This window comes from Cynocephalus volans, chromosome X (assembly GCF_027409185.1).
Source record: "Cynocephalus volans isolate mCynVol1 chromosome X, mCynVol1.pri, whole genome shotgun sequence".
NCBI lineage: Eukaryota > Metazoa > Chordata > Mammalia > Dermoptera > Cynocephalidae > Cynocephalus > Cynocephalus volans.
The window spans coordinates 47,860,567-47,874,818 of NC_084478.1; the positions used below are offsets into that span (position 1 = coordinate 47,860,567).

Sequence of the window (14,252 nt, forward strand, 5' to 3'; positions counted from 1 at the left end):
TGAATAAGGAATGATAGTGTGGAGAGTAAAAGGCAGCCATGAAGAATTGTGATTTGTATATGGAATTCATCAGTGAAGAACATGTTAATTTGTAATTTCCTATGAATCATTAAATTATGGTTCTTATGATTTTTGTCAAATATTTTGTTTGTGTGTTATATAATTAAAATTAGGCAATCATGTAGTATTATGAATATAACAACTTTAATAAGACTGTGTAGCTGGCATGTTAATTTTTCCAATACTTTTGAAAAATGGTATTTTGTGGTTTATTTGCTTATGACCAGTGTCACTGATTCTGTGGAAGACTGAAATACACTCACATTGCTTTTTTAGATATAACATACATTTAGATTGAAATCTAGACCTTGACTCATTCCTTTTCTTTTACAGGTCGGGCATTCAGGGATTGGTATTTTTGTGCTTTTGAGATTTTGCTTAAACAATTATATGTTCAGATAGTCCACAGCTCTTATTTTGTAAGGATTATACAACTAAATTCTCAATGCACTATTTTAATTTTCTTGGAGGCAATTGAATGTTCAGGCAGTTATTGATTTAGCTGTGTCTGCTTTCAAGTTTTGTGTGTTTAAGAAAAAGACAAAATATTTGGTATCTTTAAGCATCAATTTTCTCACTTTGAAATTAGGGGTATTAAAAGTAGTTACTTCATAGAATATTGAGCATTAAAAAGTGGATAATGTCTTTAGCACTGTACTTGGCCCATGTATTCAGCAATTTTTAGCTGCTATCATTATTATTATTACTGTGAATATTAGTATCTTTCTAGAGGAAAAATTATATTACACTCAGCCTCCCAGGCTTTTGTTAAATTTGAATAACACATTGAAATTAGATCAATAAAAAATGCTACAGAAAGTGACAATGTAAGGTTTAGTCAAATGGGTAGAACTCTGCATTAAGATTCATAAGCCATCAGATGATTTCTTTTGTGGTGGTTTTTAATGATTGAACACTCACTCTTCCTAGGAGTATCAATTCTGCAAAACAAAAATGTGATGATAACTGCTGGAATAAATCTTTTACATTTATAATATTGTACTATTATTTAAATTATAAAATGTTACATAAATGCCAGGTAATACTTGAGCAATATATGACTATATTTTAATGTGGTTTCTACAAAGTTTTATATTTCTCCTAAATAAGGTTGATATTTGTCTTACAAATGTCATAGACCTTAAGATTAGTGGATCCATTGAGATTGCTGATGTCAAAATCAATCCTGTGTGTATGCTACCAATTTATATGATAAGTTGATGAGTGTAGTGATTTTTATTTGTTATATGTCTCTAGTCAGCCCATTTATGTTTAAAATCTTTACTATGTATTAATATGTTTATTAAAAATATGTAAAAATTTTAAACCAACAAAAATTAATACACTGAATATAAATGAAAGTGATGAAACAGAATATTGAATTAAGTCTTAAGAATTCACTACTGAACTTAAGATTCAGAACACTACTAATACCATTAAAATCATCTGCAGGCTTTCTCATGATCCTGTCACTCATAAGAGATAATCACTTGCCTGTGGTGACATCACACATGTATGAATGCCTTAACCATTTTTATTTAGTTTAGTTTGTTCGTTTTCCAACTTTATAACAAAACCTTACTGTTTGTATTCTTTGGGGAGTTACTTTTAATTGAATATTGCATTTCTAACAATCATCTAAATTGTGTGTAAGTGTACATGATTCATTGTCACTACTGCATAATAGTGCTTTGTGTGGACATACTATAACTTACATAATCATTCCAATGTCCATTCAACTAAGTACTTCTGGTTTTTTGTTAATACAAACACTGTAGCTGTGAATATTCATACGCATAGCTTCGGAGGTACATATGCAAGAGGTTCTCAGATTTCTGGTGAAGTTTATATAAGTAAATAATTCAGTGGCATGTAGTGCATTCACAATATGGTGATACCACCCTTCCGCCTTGTTTTAAAATATTTTCATCATTTCAAAGTAAAACTGGTTACCTTAAGCAATTAAGCAATCTCTTGCCACCACCTTTCCCCTAGCCTTTGGCAATCACCAATTTGCACTTTGTCTGTGAATTTATCTTTTCTGGATATTTCATATAAATGGAATTATACAATATGTGACAGTTTGTGTCTGGATTCTTTCATTTAGCAAAATGTGAATGTTTTGGATTTTCATTTTTATTGTGGTAAAAAAACACATAACACAAAATTTGCCATCTTAACCATTTTTAAGTTTAAAGTTCAGTAGTGTTGAGTATGTTCACATTGTTGTAAGACAGATCTCCAGAACTTTTTTTATCCTGCAAAACTGAAACTCCGCACTAATAATAACTTAAAAAACTCACCATATCCCATGTATCTTCAGCCCCTGGTAACCACCATTCTACATTCTGTTTCAGTGAATTTGACTACTTTAGGTACCTCATCTAAATGGAATTATATAGTATTAGTTTTTTGTGTGACTGGTTTATTTAATTTAGCATAATGTCCTCAAGGATCATCCATGTTGTAACATCTGGCAGGATTTCCTTCATTTTTAAGGCTGAATAATACTCTTTTGCATGTACATACTACATTTGTTTATCCATTCATCCATTGATGGACATTTGGGTGGATTCCATCTTTTTGCTATTTTGAATAGTACTGCTATGATGATGGATATGCAAATGTCTATTTGATACACTCCTTTCAAATCTTTTTGGATATATACTCTGAAGTGAGATGGCTGAATCATATGGTATTTCTATTTTTAAGTTTTTGAAGACCCTCTACACTGTTTTTTTCATAGTAGTTGCACCATTTTACAATTCCAGCAACAGTACACAGGGTTCCAGTTTCTCCACATCTCACCAACACTTCCTATTTTCTGTGTTTTTTTTCTTTTGTTTTGTTTTTTTCTTTTTAACAGTTGCTATCCTTATGGGTAGGAGACAATACTGCATTGTGAATTTGACTTTCATTTTGCTCTGGTTAGTGATATGGAGTATCTTTTCATGTGCCTCTTGGCCATTTGTAGATCATCTTTGGAGAAAAGAAATGTATATTCAAGTCTTTTACCTATTTTTAATTGGGTGGAGTGATTTTTTGTTATTAAGTGGTAGGAATTCTTTATATGTTCTGGATATTATCACTTAGAATATAATATGCAAGCATTTACTCCCATTTTATAAGTTGTCTATTCACTCTGTTGATTATCTGTATAGACACACAAAAGTTTTTAGTGTAGTGTAGTTCCACTGTTTTATTTATTGCCTGTGCTTTTGGTGTCATGTCCAAGAAATCATTACACAGCCTGTCATGAAGCTTTCCTCCTGTGTTTTCTTCTAGGAGTTTTATAGTTTTAGGTCTTACATTTAGGTCTTTAAACCCTTTTGATTTTTGTATGTGGTGTAAGATAAGGGTCCAGTTCATTCTTTGCTACATGAATATACAGCTTTTCCAACATGACTTGTTGAAAAGACTGTCCTTATTGACTTGTCATGGCACCCTTGTCAAAAATTATATGACCATATATGTGAGGGTTTATTTCTGGTCTCTCTATTCTATTTTACTTGTCTATTTGTCTGTCCCTATGACACTGCCACACTGTTTTTATTACTGTAGCTTTGTAATATGTTTTAAAGCCAGAGAGTGTGATTCCTTCAACTTTGCTCTACTTTTTCCAAAGTATGGCTATGTGGGGTCTTCTAAGATTCAATCTTAATTTTAGGATGATGTATTAGTCCATTTCTTTTGCTTATTACAGAAATACCTGAAACTGGGTAATTAATGAAGAAAAGACTTTTTGTTCATTCTCTTGATAATCCCTTTCTTCTCTACTAATCTCCTTATCAAATGGTTGCTGGGCTACACTCTGGCTTTCCTCTTCCAAAGATACCTTTTCACTCTTCTTGTGGCCAGGCTGAAAGTTTCCCAATTTTTTGCCCTCTGCTTTCTCTTGAATTATAAATTCTGGCTTTTAGTGCCTTTTCTGCCATAACTCAGCATAGGCTGTTGTAAGTAACCATGTGGCTCCATGAATGTTTTGCCGCTTAGAAATTTCTCTCACCAAATACCCTGAGTCAGCATCTTGAAGTTCCACATTCCATAAAATCTTTGGGCATGAACAGAATACAGCCAAGTTCCTTGCAAGTTTATAGCAAGGGTGATTTTTGCCCCAGTTTCCAATAAGTTCCTTCTCATTTACATCTGAGATCTCCTCAGTATGGCCTTTACTGTCCGTATTTCTTTCAGCATTCTGATCACCACTATTTAACTGCCTCTAAAACATTCCAAACTTTCCCTGGTCTCCTGTCTTTTAAACTCACGCCAGAATCTAGGCTTTTTCTATCCTGCTCCTCATAATTCCTCTAGCCCCTGCCTAACACTCAGTTCCAAAGCTGCTTCCACATTTTCACATATTTGTTACAAGCAACACCCCACTTCTCTGATACCAATTTTCTGTACTAGTCCATTCCTGTTGCTTGTAACAAAAATACCTGAAACTGGGTAACTTATAAAGAAACAATATTTATTGCTTATAGTTTGGGAGCCTTGGAAGTCCAAAGTCCAGGAAGCACATTTGATAAGTGCCTTGTGGGTAGTGTCCACACAGTGATGCAGGGTAACACATGGTGAAAATGGCAGAAGCAAGACAGAGGGAAACTAACCTTCTCACTGGCTCTCCTTTTAAAGCCATCAGATTTACACCCATGATCACCATTAAACCATCAGTAGATTAACCCATTCTCTAGAGAATGGTCCTCACAAGCTAATCACCTCCCAAAAGTCCCTCCTTTCAATTACCATAATAGGATTTCCCACACTGTAGCACTGTCACAGTGGGAATTGTTTGGAATACACGGGACTTTAGGTGACAAAATTCAATCAATAGCAGATGACATTCCTATTTCTGCAAAAAGTGCCAATAGGTTTTTGATAGGGATTGTGTTGTATCTGTAGATCACTTTGGGTATGGACATCTTAAACAACATTGTTTTCTAATTTATGAACATGGGATGCCATTTTATTTATTTGAGTATTTTAAAATTTCTTTCATCTATGTCTTATGGTTTACAGTGCACAATCTTTCACCATCTTGGTTAAGCTTATTCTTAAGTATTTTATTTTATTTTTTTTGATGTTATTGTAAATGAACTGTTATCTTAATTTTGGGGGAAAATTGTTTGTTGATAATGTATAGAAATGTAACTGATTTTTCTGTGTTAACTTTACATTATGCAAATTTTCTGAAGTCATTTGTTAGTTCTAGCAGTATGTGTTCATATGCACACACATATGCGTGCTATCTTTAGGATCCATTAATCCGTTCAGTAAATCTATGTCTTTTGAATGGAAAGTTTAATACATTTATATTTAAAGTAATTATTGGCAAAACCCCCTTGACCAAAGTGTATGATTTATCACTCAGATGCAAGGATGGTTCAACATATGCAAATCAATAAATCCAATGCACCACATTAACATAATGAAAGATAAAAAAAATCACATGATCATCTCAATAGATTCAGAAAAAGCATTTGACAAAAGTCAATATTATTTCATAATAAAAATGCTTAACAAAGTAGATACAGAAGGAATGCTTCTCAACACACTAAAGGCCATCTCTGATCAGCCCACTACTAATATCATAGTTAATGGTGAAAATTTAAAAGCATTTTATCTAAGGTCAGGAACAAGTCAAGTATACCCATTCTTACCTTTTTTTTTTTTCAACATAGTACTGAAAGTCATAACCAGAACTATTAGACAAGAAGAAGAAACAAAAGGAACCTAAATCAGAAAGGAAGAAGTAAAATTGGCTCTGTTTTCAGATGACATGATCCTGTATGTAGAAAATATTAAAGACTCTACCCAAAGCTGTTAGTACTATTAAGCAAATTCCATAAAGTTTCAGGATATAAAATTAACTTTTGAAATATGTTTCATTTCTATTTACTAATAGCAAATCATCCAAAAAGCAAATTAAGAAACAATCTCACTTCCAATAACCCAAAAACAAATAAAATCCTTTGACATAAGCTTAACCAAGGAGGTAAAACAAATTAATAAAGACATAAATAAATGGAAAGACATCCTGTGTCCATGGACTGGAAGACTTAATATTGTTAAAAATTTATGCTACTACAAGCAATTTATAGATTCAGTGCCATCACCATCAAAATGCTCTCACCCAGTAGATTGCTAAAGGTCTATTTATATTTTATATTTCTTCTTGAGTCAGTTTTTGTAATTTGTGTCTTTTTAAGGCATTTGTCAATTTTATAGAGGTTATCTAATTTATTAAGGTACAATTATTCATAGTATTCTCTTTTGAATCCTCCCTTTTCTATATGGTTGGTAGTAATGTTTATCCTCTCATTTCTGATGTTAGTTATTCATGTATTCTTTTTTTTCTCTGTCAAACTAGCTGAAAGTTTGTCAATTTTTGGATCTGCTCAAAGAACCAACCTTGGTTTCATTGATTTTATAATTTCCATTTCTTTTTTGATACTCTCATTTTGTGCATGCATTATTTACCTGATTTTCTTTTGTTCTTTTCTATGGTTTCTTATAGGTCTATGAGCATATTTGGCCTTTGTCTAGTAATTCCTATGCCTGGGCTTCCTCAGAGATGGTTTCTGTTGATTTATTTTTTCCTTTAAATGAACCATGTAAACTGTATTTTTGTTATTGTTGTTGAAACCTGGGCATTTGAATATTATAGTGTGGTAAGTCTGGAAATCAGATTATCCTCCTTTCCCTGGGTTTATTTTTCTTGATTATTGAAGGCTGCAGTCATCTACATGTTTAGTTACTTTTCAAAACTCTTTTTGGCAAAGAATGTATTCTTTGTTGTATGTGGTCACTGAAATGTCTATGCTTTTAGTTGATGTTCAGCTAGTGTTTTTATGTAGATTTACTTCCACAGAAGGAACTAAAAGAATCAAACACAATACCTATCCTAGTCTTTGTGGATTGACTCTGTGCCAAGGCATTCCTTTAGCAGTTAGCCAGGCTCTTTACAACTCTGTCTTATCCTTTACTTCCTGCTTGCGCTTAGCCTAGTGTCAGATAGATGTAAAGGCTTAGAACATTTTCAGGTATTTTATGAGCACACGTCCTACCCTGAGCAGGCTCATGGCTTTCTAAATTTCCTAGTACACATGGGCACTTCTGAATGCAGTAACTGCACACTGAAACTCTTTCCCTCACTTTTCTTTCCAGGCTTCAGGTTGTGCTTGCATGTCTCGATCTCAGTATTTTTTTCCCCAGGTAGATTCAGGATTTTTGATTATCTTACAGTTTTTTAGCGACACCCACTGGTTTTCTGCCCTGAGTGAGTTCCAAGTTAGGCAAAGCAAAAACAAGCACCTTGTGTTAGTCCTTCAGGTAACGCCAGACAAGTTAAAACAGACAAACACTATAATTTGTGAATAAGGTCTGCTGTTCTCCATCCAAACCACATACCAGGATTCTACACTGGAAATGCAGGCTGTCATCTTTAAGACCATCACTGAGTTGGGGAGGAGGTAAAGCAAGGGCAAGTAAAAGTGCCACAAAGCTTTTCTACTGTTTTTAAGTTGTCTTTCTCTTGATTCAGGGTTCACTGCATTACTATAAACCTTTGACTAGTTTCCAGAGTGCTGACAACACTGTTCTAACAGCTTTGCTTGTTTTTGATGATTTTTTTGTGGAGGGATGGGCATTTAGAGCTACCTGTATTTTATCTGGCCGATATCATCATCTTCTTTTATTTTGATGTTTTTCTTCAAGATTGACTGTTTTTCTTGTCCTTGATGCAAATATTTTGTATTTTTCCAAAGGCTAGGCCACAGATTTTTTATTTAAAAATGAGGGGCTAGCACTATATAATTGCAAAGATTTTGTATAGTTTTTAGGGTTCATTCTTCTGTCACTCACCTGACTAGGTGCAGTTATTGTCAGTTCATATTTGGTTTTGAAGCCAGGTATATTAAAAACAGAACTAAAAATTTGCTTCAACTTTTTAAAATTTCATTTTTCTAAAATAATTATGTACAGTAAAATTCATACAGCTTTGTAACAAATACCAAAATCAATATAGAGAACATTTTCATCACTGTCTCTTAATTTTTCTTCTGTGTATTTATCATCAACGTTTCCCCCTACTCCAGCCCATGACAAACACTGATCAGATTTTGTCCCTGTAATTTTGCCTTTTCCAGAGTTCCATATAAATGAAATCATAAGGTATGTTGCTTTTTCAGTCTGACATCTCCCACTTACCATATGCATTTGAGGCTTCTCCATATTACTATGTGTAATAGTGGTTCATATTTTTTATCTTTGAGGAGTATTCTATCATACAGGTTTACCAAAGATTTTTATTCATTCATCATTTGGAGAGTGTTTGGATTGTTTTTAGTTTTCGGCAGTTATAAATAAGACCACTATAAACGTTTGCGTACAGATTTTTGTATGAATAAATTTTCATTTCCCTTGGGTGAATATCTAAGTTTGGGAGAGATAGGCCTTATGTTAAATATATATTTAACTTTATAAAGAACTGGAAAACTGTTTTCCAAAGTGGCTGTAAAAATTTTGCATTCCCATCAGGAATGTATAAATATATTAGATGTTCACATTTCTACCAGCACTTGGTTGGTATTGCTTATTTTTTTTTAAGCAGTTGTGGTAGATATGATGTGGTATCAATTTGCATTTCCCTAATGTCTAGTGATGTTAAGCATCTTTTTATGGGCTAATGTGTCATTTGTTTATCTTTTTTTCTGAAGTGTCTTTTTAAATGTTTTACCTACTTTTTCATTAGTTTGCTCATTTTTTAATTGATCTCTGAGTGTTCTTTATTTATTTTGGGTACAAGTTGGCTTTTTTTATGTGAGAAATGTGTTTTGGGCTTATAATTTTATTTCCTTAACAATGTCTTTAACAGAACGGATGTTTGTAATTTTGATTCAGTGGTTTTTATATAGAGATGATTTTTTGCTAATGCATTTAAGAAATCTTTGACTAACCAAGTATCACAAAGCCTTTTCTCCTCCATTTTCTCCTCCAGTTTCTTGCTGAAGTTTTATAGCTTAGTGTCTTTGGTTTACTTTGAAAGAATAGGACTTATTTTTTAAATTTATTTACTTTTTGTTGTTTAGAATTGTTCCTGAATTCATGAAAAATAAAGTCTTGTTTTGAAAAAATGTTATTTCAATGTCACAAGATAATTTTATTTTGAAAACTTTTTTTAAACTGCTGATTTGTTAAATCAATAGTATTATATATTTTTCTGAGCAAAAGAAGTGACAAGTATAATGCAATTTTTGTCTGTCAGGTGTCAGCATATGACTTTATCATTGAAGTTGAGATTAATTCCTTCAAGGCTTCAGAACTCTATGCTGAATATTTGTCAGGTTCTTCTTCGTTTCCTAAGACAACACCACTTATCTAACCCTGTCATGTTCAAGCTACTGGTATGTAATATTGAAACAGCTAATTCGTGTAAGCCAAAGATTTACACATAACCGTCTCAAAGTTTTTTTTTAAAAATCAGGATATATTTATTTTTCAAAAATAGAAATATTAGAAAGTAAAATTATGATATGATTTCTTTGTGTATCACTTATATTGTGAGTCTGTGAGATTGAATTTTCACAGATATATTCTCAGGTAAGTGAATCTTGCTAAAAATATGATAGAATTAAAAACAGCTCAACATAGCACTTTATTTACTTTGGGGGTAGTTTTAAAATGATAATATAAATTATTAAAATAAAATGCACTGAAAATAAAATGAAACAATTACAATTTTATTTAAGAATTTTTTTATTTTAAAGGGATGGGTTTCAATAGGACTACATGCATTAGAAGAAAATTAAGTACATTAAAAATTTGAATTATTTGTTGAATATCTATTCACTTTCTCCATATATTCAAGGATAAAATTGATGTACTCTGCAAACTATTCTCTTGACCAACTTTGGTTTTGATTTTCATTATATATGCCTATGTATTTTTCATGGAAAGTCAAGAAGTCTATATTTTGGTTTTATAGTTTTGATACCAAGATAAACTGTCATTAATTATAAAATAGTGACAAGTATCATATCAGTTAATAATATTACTTGGCAGCTAGTAAGAGAAGTCTTACTAAAGCAGCATGTGAATGATAAAAATTTACTTCACTCTCATTTAAAATCTAGAATTAAGAGTTCCACAGCTGGTATGGAGGCTGCATGAAGTCAAAGTTTTTCCCTTATTTTAAAATATCTTTTTCTGGAAAAGAAATCAATCATTGTCTGATTTTGTTTTCTGAATTAAGTGTTTATCTTTTGTGAAAAGTAAAATAAAATTTAATTATTTGAAGATTAAAAATTAATATTGCATCATTAAGGAAAATTGGAAAATGTAGAAACAAAAAAAGTTGTGTGGAATTCTAATACTTAGAGCATACTGTTTTTAATATTTTGAGATCTTACTCATTTTTTTGTTCTATGCATTGTTTTTATTAATTTATTTATTAATATACTTGGAATATACTGCTTATGCTAAGTTGAAACCACCTCTGTTTACTCTTAATAGAAGATTTTACTTGAATGTTATAGTCCCTTATTAATTATATAAATTAACACTGGTAGCTATTACAGAATATTTTATCCATTAAGTATCTCTTCTGGGTTACTTAAACATCATCATAAGTATTTAGGTGTTTATTTTTTATTTTCTTGTTAATATAAATATTAGAGTAGTAAACATTTTAGGCATGTAATATTTATTGCCTATTTAGGATTTTTTTGAAAGAAAGATTCTCAGAATTCATTGCATTAGTTTTAAAGTGTACACAGCTGAAATCTCTTGATGCATTTTGTCAGAGGACTTTTATTAAGGGTTGTATGGTTTACACCCTCCCTACTATAAACTCTTACCAGTGTTGGACTGAAGAAATTGGATATCCTTTTGTGTAATTAAAAGTAATCATTTCAGGCCGGCCCCGTGGTGCACTCGGGGAGAGTGCAGCGCTTGGGAGCTGCGGGTTCGGATCCTATATAGGGATGGCCAGCGCGCTCACTGGCTGAGCGCGGTGTGGCTGGTCACAAATAAAAAAAAAAAAAAAAAAAAAAAAGAATCATTTCAATTTTTACTTTTTTGCTTGCTTATAATGATAAACATTTCTAATCTTTGTGATTAATTCTACATTTTATGTCAATTATTTGTTCACATACTTTGCCTTTATCACTGAGGTTTTTGTATTTGTCTGACAGATTTGAGTGAGCTCTTTGTGATAATTTTTTCATATTTAATGTGAATGCTTTACAAGATTTGGTCTATGCCTTTAGTTTTATTCATTTTTCAATAAATTTCTTTATTAATTTTTTACCTATCTTTTTCCACAGTGAGGCCTTACTTTTCTTTAAAAATTAGAGTGTCTTCCTCTTACAGAGGGTTGATAAATATGTGGTTCTGGGTTTCCTTTTTCTTTCTATTTTTAATGGTTTAAATTTTGTCCAAGATTTTACATGTCTAGTTAATTTTCAACAAATATTTTTGTACTCCACAAAGGGCTGAAATGTCAAACAGACTTAATTGTATTATGTAACTTATCAACACCAAAGTTTACTAATGATTCAAATGATACAAGTAAAATCAGGCAGATTTGTAGCATTTCTTCCTAGGGAAGCTGAAATCTGTCAGACACAGCTTCCAAATTGTCCTTTCCTTTCTCCTTAGGATTCCTTTTGATTTTGAATTAAAAAATTAATTTTTAAAAATGTTATTATTATATATATTTAAGGTGTACAGCATGATGTTTTGATATACTATACAGAGTAAAATGATTTTGTAGTCAAGCATCATCAGCCATAGTTACCCTTGGTTTTTGGTGGCAAAAGTATCTAACATCTACTCTCTTAGGGAATTTCTAGTATGTGATACAATATTATTAACAGTAGTCCTCATGCTGCACATTAGTTTTGAATGACATTTGTAGAAAACTTGTTCTCAAAGAATACCAATTTTGTTTAGTGCTCTCCATTTTTTGTACTCTGAATAGAACATAGATAAGAAATGACTGCATGATAAAGTCCCACTTTCCTATCAGCCATGCCCCATAAATTCATAAATCCCAGCTATTCTTGATAGGCCATGTAGACAGATATTAATGTCAAGGCACTTCTTTGCATAAGTCCACTGGTCGATACCATTTCTATGTTTACAAGGAGATCTGGTCATTCCCTCTGCCATTAATTACCACAGTAGGAGGGGATGATTCACAAGCCTGCTGGTATCTTTTTACTTCCAAATAACATGCATTCATTCTAAAATTAAAATAGCATGAACAAGGTTTATGACTTTGCAATCCATTATCCTTCTCCTCCTCACAGCTTATCCTGAACCACAGAGGCAAAAACTTTCCTAATTTTTTATCTAATGAAAACACTATTTAATGACAAGCCTTTTCCTTCACATGCAACTATTAACCCACTGCTCCATTTCAATGTACCTTAAATTTAAATTTACCTTAAATTCAATTTACCTTAAATTTAAAATTAATAATACCTTAAATTTCAATTACCTTTTCATTCAGAGTTTTAACTACTATGACATTATACTGTTCATTGCTGAGCCAAGTATATCATGTGTAGTTATTATATTTCCTTTCTTTCAACTTAATGTTTTTTGGGGGAGATAATTGCTTCATTGTCTTTGAATATTTGGCTAAGTCCTCCAGTGCCACAAAGCTCTATAACATGCTTGTCAGGACAATATTCCACATATTCTAGCCTGTCGGATAATATGTCATGTCTATTTATTTTCTTGAAACAATCTTTCTGGAGCACATCAAACTCCTGCACAGTTATGAACTAGATGCTTTCTGTAGCTGAAGTTTTGTGAGTCTTCCCTTCACTACAATTGTGAGGATTCCTATTTTTTGGTTTACTTCATTGTTTTGGTAGATATCTTCCAGGAGCTTCCTAAGAAATTGTACAAGGAAGTTAATTTTTTGAGATTTTCTGTGTCTGAAAATATTGTCTGAAAATACTGTTTTTCCTCCTGCACTTGTATGATATGATAGTTTGGTTGAGAATAGAAATCTAGATTGAAATAATTTTCCCTCAAAATTTTGAAAGTATTACTATCTTCTATCTTCTGTTCTTACATTTGGAAGTCTGATGCTGTTCTTCTTCTGCATCTATTATATGTGATCTATGTTTCCCCTTTGAAAGCTTTTAGAAACTTTTCTTTTTGCCTGTTGTTCCATTATTTCATACTGATGACTTTGGTGTGAATCTTTCATCTTTACATTCTCCTAAGTTTTTGTGGGCCTTTCAAACTGGAAGCTCATGTCTTTTAGCTCTATACAGTTTTCATAAATTATTTCCTTGAAAATTTCTTTTCCACTACCACTTTTTATATTTCTCTTTTTCAGATTACTATTGGTTGGATTTTGCACCTGATAGATCTTGTTATGTATTTGAATTATCTTATGTATTCTTTCTTGTTGTCTTCTCCTCATTTTTGTTGCATTTCCCAGGACATCTTTCTGACTTTTTTTTTTTATGACAAAATATTATTTAGACCAATTTAAACTATCAAGAAGTCTTAATATTATCTGATTATTTCTTTACTTATTGCCTTTTTTGTGAAAATGGTACCTTTTACCTCTAATTTCTGTTGATAAACCAACATATTTTAGAAATTTTTTAAAGTTTAATTTAATTTTCTAGTTGTGAATATAAAAATAAAAACAAATCTTATTTTCCTATTGTTTCATGTTGAAAAGTACTCATATACTAAGAAGTGCCTATGAGCTTGTATCTATTAATATTTTACTAGTGTATTTACTTTCCTATCATCGTATTGCAAGCACCAGTGAAATTGTCCAGTACTGAATTTGTGTTTGAAATTCCTTTATGTGAGATGAATCCTAAAGGCAAGGTCACCAAAACTCAGGTATGTATAGAGAAATGGTACAGTTTACACCTGTTTTTGTAATTATGGTTATTAGTTTATAAGTTGGTTTTTCTGAAGCATGGTTGGTTTGAACTATTCCTTATGATTAATTTTTCCCCAAACATCTATGCTATTTGGTGAAAGAATACTGATATTTTTAGAGAATATATATATGTGTATAATTTCTCAGAAGTAATTATCAAAGTATACAAACATATAAAGCTATTCATTTTATAAATACACATTTATGCATATATTTAATAAGAATATTCAAAATATTTTGAATATATTTAAATTATCTCATTCACCTTATA

General features: G+C 31.7%; 1 protein-coding gene across 1 annotated transcript in view; it reads left to right on the plus strand.

The window, feature by feature from the left end:
- Positions 1-14,252, plus strand: part of LOC134367978 (cilia- and flagella-associated protein 47-like) — a 1,412,159-nt gene that overhangs the window by 37,535 nt on the left and 1,360,372 nt on the right. The window contains 4 exon segments of the mRNA XM_063084614.1: positions 1,171-1,248; positions 9,323-9,461; positions 10,816-10,824; positions 13,853-13,938. Of these exon segments, the coding sequence (XP_062940684.1) occupies positions 1,171-1,248; positions 9,323-9,461; positions 10,816-10,824; positions 13,853-13,938 (312 nt within the window).